At 30.0% G+C, this 16,397-nt stretch overlaps 2 protein-coding genes across 3 annotated transcripts in view; one reads left to right on the forward strand and one right to left on the reverse strand.

Moving 5' to 3' along the window:
• LOC126844215 (dynein beta chain, ciliary-like) overlaps nucleotides 1–5,657 on the reverse strand; it is a 45,759-nt gene extending 40,102 nt beyond the window's left edge. Inside the window, 1 exon segment of the mRNA XM_050582215.1 lies at nucleotides 5,549–5,657. Within this exon segment, the coding sequence (XP_050438172.1) occupies nucleotides 5,549–5,593 (45 nt within the window). The 5' untranslated portion in view covers nucleotides 5,594–5,657.
• On the forward strand, nucleotides 55–12,055 carry LOC126844214 (ropporin-1-like protein). 2 transcript variants are annotated; one of them, XM_050582213.1, is made up of 5 exons: nucleotides 55–88; nucleotides 7,902–8,136; nucleotides 8,822–8,983; nucleotides 11,032–11,194; nucleotides 11,439–12,055. In XM_050582213.1, the coding sequence occupies exons 2-5, from the start codon at nucleotides 7,927–7,929 to the stop codon at nucleotides 11,843–11,845; spliced, it is 942 nt and encodes a 313-aa protein (XP_050438170.1). In that variant the 5' UTR covers nucleotides 55–88; nucleotides 7,902–7,926; the 3' UTR covers nucleotides 11,846–12,055. The 2 variants fall into 2 exon arrangements, with proteins under 2 accessions (XP_050438170.1, XP_050438169.1); XM_050582212.1 differs by lacking the exon at nucleotides 55–88 and adding an exon at nucleotides 7,668–7,777.
• The last annotated feature ends 4,342 nt before the right edge of the window (nucleotides 12,056–16,397 follow it).

Raw genomic sequence — 16,397 nt, forward strand, 5'->3', positions numbered from 1 at the left:
TTTTTTTTTTTTACTGAAGTGCAAGCTGTGTGGGAAGGAGTCTCGACTAAATAAACCGTCCATTGATAGAATTTTGTCAGTGTACAAGGTAAACCACTCAATATCTCACTGAGTTTAATAAGAAATTAAATTTTTTCTTTACATAGTGTTTTCATGCAATGTGATCTCAATTTTTTTAGTTTTTACCGCTCTCTCAACTTAGTTTTTTTGATAGCAACTTTTGAAACTTAAATGGTAACGCATATATTTCAAGTTCAGGGCAGGAGGAGAGATGGAGTGTAGTATTATTTTTATCTGCGCGCATTTCCCAGCCGCACTTTTCCTCCCGTCTTAACTTTTAAAATCTTATAACTTTAAAAATAGTTATCCAAAACTGGCTATCGACCAGTCAACATTTTAAGTACGTCAATTTAAAAAGTTAATAAAATGTATGTGTTACCGTTTAAGTTTCAAAAGTTGGGAGGGAGGTAAAAACAAAAAAATTATGAGAAATTGAGATCACATTGTAAAAAAAAACATTTTGTAAAAAAAAATGTAATTATTAATTAAACTCAGTGAGCTATTGAGTGGTTCACGATAAGTTGATCACCCTGTACAATTATTATGCATATATATAATATTTATAATATAAAATATGATTCATTATTAGATTATCTATAGACTGTAGTCTGTACACATAAAACCTGAAAATATATATAATATGTAAGTATACCTATTCTAAAGAAAAATTTAAAATTCAATAAACCTACTTCGTGTACATGTATATATATATATATATATATATATATATATATTTAAAAACGCATTATCAGAATGGTTATTGACAACGAAGAACAAAAACATGCTAAATGGCCTTGGTCGTACGTCTATCATTCGTAACGGGTTTTATTTAGCAAATTTTTTTTTCTCGCTTTCACGGCGCACTTATAAATTACCATGATAAAACCATATTGTGTTGAAATATTCGAGAAAATGACACGTTTTAGTAAACCGATCAAGGTGGTAAAAAATATAATAACGACAAAAGAAAACAATTCCAATTTTTACTGTTGAACTAGGCCTAAATGGTTGAATGAATGACCGAATAAGATGTATTAGTGAAAATAGTGGCGACCGAGAATAATTTCTAAAATTAAAAATCACCAACAAAGAGATAGGACTAGTGTAGGGCGTTCCCTTACTATACATTTGAACGAGTATCGTTAAGCTTCCCCATAATATGGAAAGTATTAAAACATAGGTTGGTTAAAATTTCAATACTTACAACCTATGCTCAAACTGAGAAACGACAATAAAAACATCGCGACGAAGTTAAAAATTTCGATGTTGCTTTCACATTTGTATAGAATTACAAAAATTACCTCATTTCCCTATGTATGTGCTGATTTCAACATCAGTTACCCAAGAAAATATAAACTGACATCAAAATCCCAAAAAGTAAATACAATAATGTAATAATCTCAAAACAGGTCTAATGTCGTCAAAAATCAATTTCAACAAATTTGGTCGTGATGTATATTAAATCCCAGTGGGATCTAAAATTGCTGACCAATTGTTGTTACAAACCTGTATAAATAACCAATTGAATAATGATGAATGTGGACAAATGACGATATTCTGTTTATAGCAATAGATTCTTCGCTGTGTTTTATCAAATTGATTCCAATAGTATAAAAATATACACGATATTGTAATAATACTAATCCAAATGTATCAATCGAGGTCATCTGGTTTTTATGGATAAAAAGAAACTATAATAATACCTAGTCGACAAACAAAATATTATCTCGTTATGCCAAGCCTGTGTAGAAAGCTAGCATATATTATAACAGACAAATGTTTATTCCCGAATATTCTAGAATCGAGATTATGTAATTATTTTGTTAACACACACTATTTTTTCTCCGCCAACAAAAATAATGCTTTTCTTTTGATAGAACTAATTGCATCCAGGTCAAATATTAAATATTGATTCAATACTATAATCATAATAATTATTTCGAGTTCAGATAGTGCGTTGTTTACGGTTAGTGGATTTTTAATCAACATCTAAAACATAAACTATAGACTGTTTTTCTATGCTAACAAATAACGAAAATTATTAAAGTTTGAACTGATTGTAAATAAGAATATAATATCATATTATTATATTACCATTGGATAAACAGTAGATAGGCACTCAGCGATTAACAGACGTCGATCGACAAATAATAATATTTATTATAGTTTATTTAAAAAACAAAATTAAAAGTATTTGTGTCCTTCTTTAAAATATAATAATTAATAAGTAATCACTAATCATATTAACGCACGAAAATACATAAGTACGATTATATTACAGCCGAAGTCAATCTGATAATATATTTAAAAATTATAATTAACGACAATTATTATTTTATAAGCATAGAACCTAAATTAAATAATAACAAAATTCTAGTACTCTACTCAGCTATCGTATTCATATGTGTTATTATTGACGTGACGAAACTGTAATTAATTTTAAATGCATAGTCTTATAGACCTATCTAAATTCGAATAATATATAATTCAGAAATTGGAAGATCAAAATTAATGAAAACAAGTCAAGCCATGTTACTTTTGCTCTCCGTCCTAAAATATTTCCAGCTATTAAATTCAACAATACAATAATCTCTACTCGAAATAAAACAAAATACCTGGGTATCATTTTAGGTAAACGCTTTACTTTTGGAACCACCTCAAGGAAAAAGGAAAAAAGCTAACACTAGACTTATCTTTTCCGCCAGCTACTCAAGTCCAACCTGCCACTCAAAACTAAAATGCTTAATTACAAGTCAATTATAAGAACAGTATAGTCTTTTGGCATGACTGCATGAGGTTCAGCAAAGCCATCAAATATCCAACCAATACAGGCGTTCCAAAACATCATCTCGCTCCGGATGTTAACAGCTAGTGCTCCTTGGTATTCAACCAACAATAACTTACATAAACAATTACAAATAAATGCTGTTAACGAACTTGCCATAATAAACTACCCTAGATTTCACTTGAACCTTAACTCAAAATACAAACTCTCTTATAAAACGTATGTTCACTATTAGTTTACCTGACAACTAACTAACTTAACTTATCTTACTGAGGCGTTACCAAAACATTTAAAATTATTATCAAATAATAATAATTAAAAGTTTTTGTATTTGTTTTCAGTCAGAAGCCAGATTTAAAGGGATGGGATAAATTTTGAAATTTAAATATTAATGTATAAATTAAATCGTTTTTTAAATTATAAATTATTTGCTGAAAATGTTGATTGGTCGATAACCAATTATGAGTAGGTACATTTAAAGTTATTAGAGAATATTATTTAAGAAGTGTGGTGTGTAGTACCTGTGTGGTTTTACCTGTGAGCATCACACCTCCCATCCTATATTTTAAATTCTAATAACTTAAAAATAAACGATTCATAACTCGACCAGTCAACATTTTCAGCACATTAATTTTAATTTAAAAAATGTATTAAATGTCAACCATTCAAGTTTCAAAAGGTACCCCTTCTAAATCTATCTTCTGACTGAAAAAAAATACAATAACTTAAAGCTATTATTTTTTTAAAAACCATTTAATATGTTTCACATGCAATTTTTAAAAAAAAATTTAGTATATCATTAAAAAATCAGGCGTTACATGCAATTCTGAACACCCTGTATTATTACAGTTTTCACGTTGAGAACGCCATGTCATTATGATCATTTTAACTACCTTCCCGATGTCAGTGAGTTTTCCACGAATAAAAATAAACGTCGATGTATTTACACCGTTTCAAAACACTTTCCCGTTATTTTCGAAGAAAAACTAAAAAAAAAAAAGAAAACTACCAGCTGCGTTCTGACAGCAATGTCCCATAATAGTAGTAGGTACCTACTAGCTATTATTTTTATTGTATAAATCATATTATTAGATACTTCGTGTCTACGTGTGACCGCATACATAATTCCCATTCACCTAATCTCTATTTATAGCTGATAAGTGATGCGACATGAAAGCTTTTAGTTAATTGTAATCCAGTCGTACAGTGTCGACGGTCGTTGATATTATTATCGTCTAAAAATTTCCACGGTCAAGCTTGTGAAGGCCGAATCAGAATAATTGTATTGTTTTTTTTTAATATAAATATAATCTTAAGTCTTAATATAAAAATGATTAAAACAATGCCGACACTATGTACGACGTTAGTGCTCTTTGTTGTGTATTCGGCGGACGTCGCCATATACTAGCTTGTTTGTTGTTTTGGCCAAAGCTAGAACGATTCAAAACGGTCAAAACAAATATTATTTATTTCAATTATTATCATCCGGTTTTAGCTGCTACCGAGAAAAATCTAAAAATTACTCCGCTCAAACTACAACTTGCTGGCAACGACAACAAAAATACAAACATTATTTTGCATTTTGTCTCGCTGAATACCAAAATGACCTCATATTTAGTGTACCATACTGCCAAATATTTATTTGTGTGTACTTTATTAACATAATGAGTATGTTGACAGTTAAAAATACAAAACAAAAAAATATTTTATACAAATTTATATTAGAAATCATACCTTTCGTTATGTATGATTTTTTTTAACTCACACATTTTAAATTATAATAGGTTTAAAATTATCACTTGCACGTAACTGAGATAAAAAATTATACTATTCCTTGTACGTGAAAAAAAAACTGAAAAACACATTTTGATACCGATTCTGAATTCAAAATTAAATTTTGCATTTTTTATTTTATTACATTTTTTAGACATTTACTGTTTATTTTGCATTTTTGCTAGTGTGTGTGTTCTTAAAAGTCACAATAAAATAATAAACAATAAAAACAATTAATTGCGGAAAATAAGAGAAAATGTATTAGGTAATATATAAATAATTTAAACGAGAATAAATATTAAAATTTATATTATCCAAATAACCGGGTTATTAAATGAATAACACTAAAAAGTATGTAAAAAAATATATTAAGCACATATCTATTTATTCGATTATTGCACAAGATTGCACTAGACATAATTTCACAATTGCTCACCCATAACAAAAAAAAAAAAAAATTAAAGGTCCGATTTCTAAGGATTATTTCGATACTTAAAAAACCCAAAAAAAAGTGTACTCAAAATTATACTTCACAATAGTGGCCAAATGTAATATTTTTATTGACTATGCATTAATTTCGAAAAACACTCAAGTGGCGAATTATAACTAAATTTTGTATCACTTAACTTATCTCTCAAGACATTTATGCACCCAGAAGACTCAAAAGCAAATGACCTAGAGACCTTTTACAATTTTCCAAATGAAAAAAAAAAATGTATGTGTCTTCTAGTCAATTGATACTGATGAATGATGATTGTCTTCCAATAAACAACAATAATCTTTCTGTCATGTTACTCATATTATCGCATTTACTAAATGTACAATATATTGTACAGATTGTAAATATATGTTTTTCTTATAATAAAAAAAACATCTCTAGTTTTCTACCGCTTTTTGAGACAAAGTATAGTGTATATAATATATACTCACGTCGTCTACAACGGTAGCTAATTGCTCAATGGGTTTGCAAGCCATGTCTCCGATTATAAGCACCGAACACGGATTTTCTTTTGGTATTACAACCTTGCCGGTTTTCACAAAGTATATAGCTTTGGTTTTCAGTGGAATTGGAAAGTTGTCCGTTGCAAATAATTGCGCGGCCAAGTTCTGCGTAAGTCAACAAAAGTTAATGAAGCCTTGCAATCAAGTATCGCACAATAATATAGTCCATACTATTACCTGGAATATCACCAAAACAATGCATTCTGGATTGTCCAAAAAATTGTAAACCTTAGATCCTTGATCTTCCGTCATCATCAGTCTGAACCATTTTTCTGCTTTTACTTTCAAAGCTTTTATTATGTAGTTCCCGAAAAATTCTGGTCTAGGATCTTGTGGAATTTCATTCCCTTCTGACATCTAAAAGCCAAACAAAACGGTTCTACGATAGTATAAAAAAATATTATGAAATCATAAACCATATTGTCCTATGACAAATTGAACAAGTATGATCTAAAATACCAAATTATAAACTTACAAAAACAAAATTGTTGTATATTCAAAATAAATGAAAATAATAATTAATAAGTCGATATATTTACAAGACAAATAGAAAACGAATATTGTACAGATGAAATGGAATTATCATTTTAAAAATAAATTATGTAAATAGTCTATACGCCGTTGTAGACTACAGCGTACATACAAATAGGAAAATATAAAAATTACCTTTAATCGATAATTTCAAAGTCAAAGGACCAAAATATGTGATCACATCTTAGAAATGAGTAGATTAAATGATATTTTGATTTTCGGAATTTTTATTGCGACACTAACGAAACCTTTAGCGTGCACTCGTTTGTTGTGCACTCGAGCATGTTTGGCAGATAGGTAAATGTAAGTAAGGAAGCATTCAAGCTCGGCCGACAAGCTTAAAACGATATTTTTACAGTAATTTATCGCTATACCGTGTCGTAAATGTCGCATGATCGTACAAAGGATTCCTAACATTTCCAAACAAGTTTTCCCAGGCACGGTCTTTGTTTAAGTTGACGCACGTTGCTCGAAAAACGATAAAAGAAGCCTTTAACCACGTTTTTCATCCTTTTACAAATTCATCATGTGCAAGACGAAATTCCAATTTAATCATAGCGTAAAACGTATTCACATTGTTTATATTTATATTTTTTTTATATCAATACAGTCATAAGAAGTTCCAAAATTGTAAACCCCTGGTCGCACGTGCTTAAAGAAAAAAAGTCTAGCGGTAAGTCACGCGATTCTAATGTAACGTCGCAGTGCAACAGACAACTATGAAAGTATTATAAAATAATAAGGATAAACGGATTGTTTATTGTCATAGTGAACTCGTTATACTGCTCCATTTATGTATATATATTTAAAAATGGCCATTTTGTTGTTATAATACTCGTTTTTTTACGAAACGCATCTGTTCTTTATTTTTGAACATAATTAAAAACAAAATTGAACATTTTAAAACATTATTTTAACATGTTTTTCTTAGATTAAAGTGACTTTCTTGTTTTTTTTTGTGCCCTTCATATATAATATACACGGTGATTCATTAAGGATAAAATACTAATTTTTTCTTAAGTTTTTAATTTTTCTTTTTTAAGATATTTTTGAGTTTTGCTTATATTGTTATACAATATTAGACAATATTCATATGTGTTATATTTTTTTAAAGCTCTATTGTCTTTTAAAATACTAATGGTACCGCATATATAATACTTTAACTTTTTAAATTAAAAATAATTTGCTAAAAATCTCAACTGGTCAATCACCGCCAAATTTTAGACAGTTCATCTAGACAACCGATCAAACATACTTGTAAAAATGTAAGGAAAAATTCGAATCAAATGTTAAGTTGTTCTATTTTCTATTAAACTACATATTATTATAGTTTTACTCCCTTCCCGATGTTGAACAAAAAATCCCTAGAACCGTAGCTTCCTTTTTTAAGGAAGCAAAATTAAATACACTATTCTATGGTTTAACTTGTATTACGAGAGTTTTAAGTCATCGAGTATCACGAAACCAACAGCAACAAATTATTACAAAATGAACCCCAAGACAGATAGACTAAAAAGTCTAGTTAGGTTTAAAAAAACCTAACAATTTTTGTTTAATCTTAACGAACCGTCAAATCTGTCAACATTTTGTTACACCCAACATTGACGACTCATGTGCCAGGTTGAAGTAAATGTTTTTCACATTCCGCCGGATATCGATTTGCTTTGCCAGCACTAACTTACCATAGAAACGAAACCAAAACAACACAAATAAGGTTAAAACTAAACGTGAAATATTGTGTTTTTACTAGTTTGTAAAAGTCGCCTACATTGAAAATGACTTCGGTCGTGGTACCCGATTCTTTACCAGAAGTATTAAAAGATTATGTCAAGGCAGCGATACGCACACAACCGGAAGACATTTTGAAGTGGTCAGCAGAGTATTTCAAAACGCCAGACGAGCAGTTACCAATGGTCGACCCAAAAAATTACAGTCATAGTTTTTCCATTCATGACCGAACATTGATTAGGATATTAGCATTTCAAGTGAGTTCAAACATAATTTATAATACACTAAGATTTTCATTAGCATAAACCCATTTTGAGTTACTCAAGTTCGGAGAAACGGGGTGAGGCGAAAGTAGCTTGATATTTGCAATGGCTCGGTCTGAAAACTGAATGTGATAGCAATAGTAATAATTTAAAATATACAATCCAAGCAGGGTTCCCAGTTACAAACCAATATTTTATAGTAAGCATTTTAACAGTGTAATAATTACAAAAAAAAAAATACTAATGAGTACCTACGTAATTGTTTAACGTGGAAAAAACAATTGTAAAGCAGTAGGTTATTTTACATTATATTTATCGCTCAACCGGTGGAACAATGGAATTATACAACAAAATTAATTAAAACTTTGTTAATATCCGAACAATTATTACCTATACCGTTACAGTTGAATAACTAATTTTCAAGAATACATTTATGCGATATCGTTGGATATGTTTGGAAAATATTAATTTATTGTTGTAGATAGGTATAAAGTATCTCTTCTTTATACAAACGGACAACAGTTATTTCAAACTTTTGAAATAGTAAAATATAAATGTTAAGCACTTATATTTTTGAATTTACCTTTATTATTACCAAGTATGTACATTGTAATAGCTCAGTGGTACCGGGTAAAAAAATATGTATGAATATTAACTGATAATGATTGTTTTTTTTCAGTTAGGTACAACTTTGGGCACGAAGGAAAGAATCGAAGAAGTATGGTCGGATTTATACTTGGAGTATAGTTTGCTAGATCAAATTTATAAAATTGGACAATTCCACGGAAATAACGTCGACATGATCAAATTCCTTGGTATTGCAATTGGACATTGGTCAAAGGTAAAGTTGTGAGATATTATTTTATTGGTCGTTATTTCACATTATGATGCTATAAAATATATGATAATATGATGGTGCCAAGGTCTGGAATGGTGGTTATTTTATTGGATTCGTTCCAAAAATAGTATAACCTTTCATAAAAAAAAACGCATAATATAATATTTCGGCAAGCACCGAGCTCATTACATTACTGTGTAGTGTTTCAAGATGAGAAAATATGTATTTTAGCTATATTTATGTTGTTCGAATTCAAACTAAATATAAATATATACGTACCAAAGTCATAAACTAAACAAATAATTACTAGTATACTTACATTTATAAAAAAAGACCGGAGTACCTGATATTAAAGAAAAACAATATCACTTACTTCAAAATAACATGTATATTTAATTATGCCATAATTAGATATAAGTATGGCTATAGACCATTTTTATATTAAATTAAAAAAACATATTTTTAAAGTATAGTAACATTTTATTGTTTTAAACTATTTCTAACAAAACATATTTATAAATAAATTGCTGTTTTATAATACTTTTGATACTTACATTTCAGGCCTTATTGAAATTACTGATTATGTTATGACTTATGAGTTTAATATACAGATTGTTTGTTGATACCCTATTGTATTAATGATCCATAAACGCATGATATATTGGTATATATAATGATTTAATTTGAACTATTCAAAATGATTTAAGAAAAACAAATTATGGACCCTCCTGACATGATCGTATTCAGGGGGGGGTTCCGGGTTCAACCCCCCCCCCCCCCGAAATTTCATCGAAAAATATTTGTATTAACTTTCCTTTATATCTTTTTTCCCATTTTTTTTTAAAGTATGTATTCCTGAAAATTATATAAAAAAAAGAAAAATATTTTGATGTAAGTTTTCTTTTAACTTTAAAGCCTAAAATATAATTAAATAATAATAAATACGTGATATTACCGTTATTGTCTGCTTAGGCTTATGGACACGTCAATGAATTTTAGCTTTTTTCGAATTTCGTTGGTGTACCATATTGGAAGACGTCAATAATGACTGGGTAATAATGTTTACATTCATATATAGAATCGATTTAATCCTGTATATGAATAAAAGCACGAGTCTTGTCGATAATAAAAATATTATATGTATATATATTGATATATATATATATATATACATACAAATAGAATTTATAGTGTACTCAAACTGTATTACATTTTTGGATTTGTACCCAGAATAACGAAATATTATATATAATAGTCATTATCAAGGTCGGCGACAACGACAGGACACCGTTATCGTTTACTGAAAAGATCTGCTATTTCAGCCTGCTAAAATAGTCAAAACAAAAATCCAAATATACCATTGTAGAGATTCCAACGAATAAAACTGCACCTAAAAAACGTAAAGATACATTCATACATCTGACATTTATAGACTACGCGGTATATATATATATATATATATATACCTAAAAAACTGATATGGTTCTATTTAATTAAAATCCTAAATATTAATTACTAGTTTTATCTTACCCCCCCCCCCCAAAAAAAATGAGTGCTGGATACGGCCATGCCTCCTCCTGACCCTATTGGATCCTTGACCATCTTCATTATTTTCTAACTAATCTCCTCAAAATTTTCTCCCACTATTTCTACACTAATATCACTTGTACTCTTAAATCTGTAATAAGTTTTCTGTAGTTGCATTCTCGTCGTCTACTTTTACTGCACTCCATAATGTGCTACATTTATTCTCTCCCATACATTCTGTGGCAGATGCACGGCTACTCAAGTGACTCTCACGCAATATAAATATGCCTATCCCTATTATTGACCATAGTCCACTGGGTACAGGCGACCGGTTGACCTTTTGCCAGCATCCCTATAATCTACCTTGTACGTTTTTTATCTTGTTCTCACTCGCTGTTACTTTATCTATCTACTATGCATGATATTTTATTTTATTTATTATAATATTATGTATCATAAACAATTATTTTTATAGCAATTACAAATTAAGTAAATCCCGGCGAATAATGAAAGCTTCTTTTCAGTGTTTGAAAGATACCATGATGGTATGCTGTGAAGCGTTTTGTAAGTGTTTGGCTGCTGATGGATATTTTTTGCCTGTGGACATAGCTTGTCGATTATACGAATACCTAGCAAGACTGGATTGTTCGCCACTTCCACCAGCCGAAACTGTCGATAGTCCAACAGGTCGGCATAAGTGTTATAAAAAAAAATTACACATTCAAATGTAATTTATTTTACCCATTTTGGTCTCTTCGGCCTTCCCTCCTGCTATTTTTTTTTTGAAACATTGCCAAAACCGTCTCAAATACTATTCGTTTTGTCTACTATCAGAACAACTCTGTAACATCCTCCTATAGCCCTTTTAATCCGGCTCTAAACTTACTAATCGAAGACAGTAATTTAATAAGTAGTTTTTTTTTTGCTTTAGCGGTCACCAATTCTGACCATGGTGGTAAACTTCAACAATGGGATACCGAAGTTTGTAAAACGTTGAAAACTGCAAAATCACTGGATACAATATCGGCATTCGCTCCATATCCGCCTCGAGCCAAACTCAACTGCAATAACATTTATAATTTCCAGTCTTTGGACTCTGCGATCGATTCGGGAAGACAGCAGCAGTTGACCGATGATACAGGTCTTGAGCAATTCGAATCCGGCGTTGGCCATAGTGGATTTCACGTGCCAGGAATAGGCGCTATCGTGCCGGATTCTCAAATCCAAAAGGTTTTGGAGTATTTCAAAAGATGTGCAGTCGAAAACTGCGGTCACGTTTACGATTTTGATATTGCAAACGACCACTGTCCTCGGTTGGACGCCATAAAACCATCTTAAACCATATTGTTATTGTAAAGTAGCTTTTTTCATTGTCATTTATTTATAATTGTTGGTTACCCATTTCTAGTTTCAAAATATGTTTTTTTTTAAATTTATGTGTATAAATACAAAAACAAACACAAGATTTCTATTGTTTAGGAATCAAAAGTCGATAATAGTTTAACAACAATTTTTTAGTTCAGTTTGGCCTAAAATGAGAATGAATTTTTGTAAACCGTTTGACCAATTTTAGCTTCGATGCAAAGCGAGAAGGTATTGGTTTTACTCTGATGTGTGTTTTTTTTTTATCTGTATACACTGTAACTTCTTTAATACTGGACCAATTCTTTCGAATAGCAACTCTATAAATCGCAATTTTCATCTAGTTGGTACTTTGGGGGGGGGGGGGGGTAAAAGTTGAAAAAGTTTAACTCTTCACAGGCGAAAGTTGAAAAAACAAAAAAAAAACCGTACGAGTTTTTAAGTTAGAACTTTTACTGGCTATAGCTTCGAGAAAAAGAGTCGGATCGAGTTGAAATGTATAAGAAATAATTATTTTTTATTAGTTCATTTTTTTTTTTTTTTTTTTTTAACTAAAAACCGTCAGTTGTATCAAGTTTTAACTATACCCAACTAAAAACACGGTGTACCAGATGTGAGAAACGAACTGACACTAAAAACTATCAGTTGGTAACGTCTATCCGTGTTAGATTAGGTTAGGGCCCAATGATCGGTATCATAACATAGTATTTATTACATGATATTACAGGCGACTAAATCATGTAACTGATTATAGTAGACACTCGATTTATTGGGAATAAAACGATACGACAAAACCACTGTCGATATCTCGTTATTTTATAGCCTGCGTTATATTACCGTACCGAAGGTCAACTATGAGTATATAAGGTCCAACTACCTGCAAATTATGAAGAGGACTGTTGTTTTTTGGATTCAGATTAAGTGTTGGTTTTTATGCAGTATACCGCCTCAACATGTATTTTTTATTACACAATTTTTTTAAAGGAAAACTAATGTTTTGTATATTGTTATACTGTTATTCATTTAAAGAGATTCACGCTTGATTGTTTGAATTGTCTAATATTAGATAATCTGATTCGTGCTAATTTTAATTTTTTAGTTTACCAACTTGTAGCTCTAATTTTGTATAAAATATTTCATTATTTTATTACTATGTACTATTACTATTAGGATAAATTTTAATAATAATTAAGTCATAAATGATAATATTTTATTTTAGGACTAGATCAAATCTCGTGAACATCATGATACTGCTCCTATGCTATTATTAAAAAAACAAAATTTTTAAAATCTCCATAAAAGGTTATTGTTAAATAACAGGCAACAGCCGACCGCTAGTGGCTATACACGTTAGTAATATTTAACTAATAAGTAATATATGTAGGTAAAATTTATTGTTTTCTCCATCACAGTACCAGTATACGATTTATTTTAATTTAAATGTAAGAAAATCGATTTTTTTTTAGAAAATAACAAGAAATTAATATACAGGATGAGGCAGTAAAACGGCGATTTTCTAATTTATTTAAATGGTAAAACTCGTTTCACTATCCCACCCTTTACATTTTAAGTATCTATGAAAAGGTTTTTTTAGTTGCATTTTATTTTGTACATTGTCAATCTAGTAAAATAGAAGTATAATATAGCTTTGAAATAATATAATCTATGAAGTATAAATAGTTTGTGTGAGATTGCTTTAATGGAAGTATATAATACATAAATATTAATTTTATTGAGAATAAGCGATTATAATTTAAACTATGGTCTACAAACGATTGGAACATGAATCGTCGACCATTCCAACAAAATATAACAAGACATTGTATATGTGTTATTTGGTCCACTAAGTTTTTGCAAAAAAAAAAAAACCAGTACAGTGGGGTCGGTGCATAGTGGGGACGGAACATAGTTGGGTCGGGGCATATTGGGGATGGGGAGGTCACAGGTTTACAGGAATTTTTAAATCTGAAAGTGATAAAATCACTTTCGAAAAAACGCTTCGATGCAAATCGGTAGTTAGTATTTTCAAGCCAGTACAGTCCAAACCAAGCACAGTATAAACCAGCAAAGTTAGAAAGTTTTAAATGAAGGTTCTGTATTTACAAATGAGCATCAAAGCGTTAATTTGAAAGCGATTTTATTCAATTTTGTCACTTTTATTTATAATAATTCTTGTAGACCTGTGACCTCTCCGTTTCCTCATTGCTTTGATTACATTATGCCAATACTCTACTGTACTAGTCCTCTCGGATAAAATCACTTTCAAATTAACGCTTTGATGCTCATTTGTAAATACAGAACCTTCATTTAAAACTTTCTAACTTTGCTGGTTTATACTGTGCTTGGTTTGGACTGTACTGGCTTGAAAATACTAACTACCGATTTGCATCGAAGCGTTTTTTCGAAAGTGATTTTATCACTTTCAGATTTAAAAATTCCTGTAAACCTGTGACCTCCCCATCCCCAATATGCCCCGACCCAACTATGTTCCGTCCCCACTATGCACCGACCCCACTGTACTGGTTTTTTAACGTTGCCGCCATCCAAAATCCAAATTAAATCTGAAATTCAGTAAACATAAGGATGGACGTTTTTGATAAAACTTATTTTATGGCATTGGACACACGAAAAAAATGTTTTAATTATACTTAAAAAATGAGTAAGTAAAATTAGTATTTTTCTTAACATTTTTAAATTTCAAAAAAGCAACTTCTAACTTCAAAGTACGACCGAATACTGAACTGGGTTCGTTTTTATTGTTTTATTGCTAAACCATTATAAAATATCAATAAAAAAATACGTTTTGTACTCATCCCATTTTTGAACTACAATGAAAACATTTATTTTGAGTGTCCAATTCTATAAAAAATATTTTAAAAAATGGTCATGTTCCACTCAATTTCAAAATATTTAATTACTACATTATAGTATAATAATAATGAACTGTTCTTGTTAAGTAACAAGATTGTATAGAATGTAATTCTACTATAATAAAAAAAATGATTTACGAATTTTTTTTTTAAAACCAATTTATAAATTTTTCAAATTTACAACTAAGTATTATTGCATTATTCTTCTTTTTTTTTTTGTAAAAACAAACAATAAAAAATAGTACTATATAAAAACAATGTTACGGATATTTTAGATATGTTTAGAGGACTTGAAATCCAAGTATGTGAATTGTTCAGATACATTAAAACAAATAAAAACGTTTAATTAAATTTAATTTATAAACATTTTCGAGTTTCCTTTGACATAAATTGACGATTCAAAGGAACTGCGATTAAGCAAATAAAGTAGATACAAGTGGAAACTAACGAATCGTTTACTACTCTAGTATTTAAAAGTAACCAATTTGTTGGCACCATAACTATGTTTTTTTTGGAGATTTGTAGAACAACGAAACTTCCTTCTAGAGAATTGTTGATATTCAATTACCTACACTCAGGGAGTTAAAAACGATAACAGTATTGCAATTATTAAAACATGAGATATCTAACACAAAAAAGCATTTTAAATAAGTAACATAATCGGTATTGAATAGAGTATGCTTTGAGGATGATGATGGATCGTGTCGGGGTGTGAAATTATTATGTTTCGTATTTTGGGGTTTACCTCTAAGTATAACTTCCTATTATGTGAATTTTATTATGTTTTTCCACTTAGTACTTACCTTGCCGAAGTTTGTCTGAAAGTCTCTGGATTCTGCAGATTCTGTGTATTTGCACTGATGTACCAAAACTTAGTGTATCTTAAATACTTAGTCAGATTGGTCTCTACTTTTAATTATTGACCTGGATATTATTTTTATAAGTAAGGATCGTATTTCAGCTTACAATACAAGTAACCAAGCAATTGTCCACTTATATAAAAATACTCGATTAATGCAATAAATAAACGTATTGTGTATGATTTTGTGCACCATCTCAATTCCAGTCGATTAAAAAAAAACAACAGTTGATGTATTATTACATTGATATATTAAATAGGTACTAAGTATACATTACATGATCATAGGTTTATGAGTTATAGTATATGCTACAGGGGTAACTTCCATAGTACGAATATTGAATACAGTTGAAAAGGTTAACAAAGGATCAACATTATAATATTATTTACTTTGGGCAAAATTGTTTTTTCACTTGTTTACACATCTTTGAGTTGTCTTGTCGAGGAATGGTAATTTTGTGGCTGTTATAGAATTTTTAGTCGTTACCAAACGGGTCCGGCTGGCGATTGGCATCTCACCAGTAAGTAGTTCCTTAGCATCGTTTAAATGTCTTTGCAATTTCTCCAGCTGTAGCGTGTTTCTATCGGTACAGCACTTAGTTAATCTTAATTATTTAGATTTTAAACATTTTTATATTTACCTTTTTGCCGGATCTGAATTGATTTGCTTTTTTTTTGTTGTCGCCAAATCATTTTCGACTTTTTTCGGTATCTCGAACAACTGCTTTATCATAATCGCCGCAGGATTGTAAATGATTTTTGAATGGCAGTTATTGAGACACAAATTCCATATGCACAA

Source organism: Adelges cooleyi, unplaced genomic scaffold (assembly GCF_023614345.1).
Source record: "Adelges cooleyi isolate 19-005CV unplaced genomic scaffold, UGA_ACOO_1.1 ACOO_flye_CR_arks_rails_tigmint_CR_PRNA_651, whole genome shotgun sequence".
Taxonomy (NCBI): domain Eukaryota; kingdom Metazoa; phylum Arthropoda; class Insecta; order Hemiptera; family Adelgidae; genus Adelges; species Adelges cooleyi.

Coding starts and splice junctions, on each gene's coding strand:
- LOC126844214 (XM_050582213.1), top strand. CDS start 7,927: ATGACTTCGGTCGTGGTACCCGATTCTTTACCAGAAGTATTAAAAGAT. Junction 8,984..11,031: donor CAATTGGACATTGGTCAAAG/GTAAAGTTGTGA, acceptor GCTTCTTTTCAG/TGTTTGAAAGATACCATGAT. Junction 11,195..11,438: donor AACTGTCGATAGTCCAACAG/GTCGGCATAAGT, acceptor TTTTTGCTTTAG/CGGTCACCAATTCTGACCAT.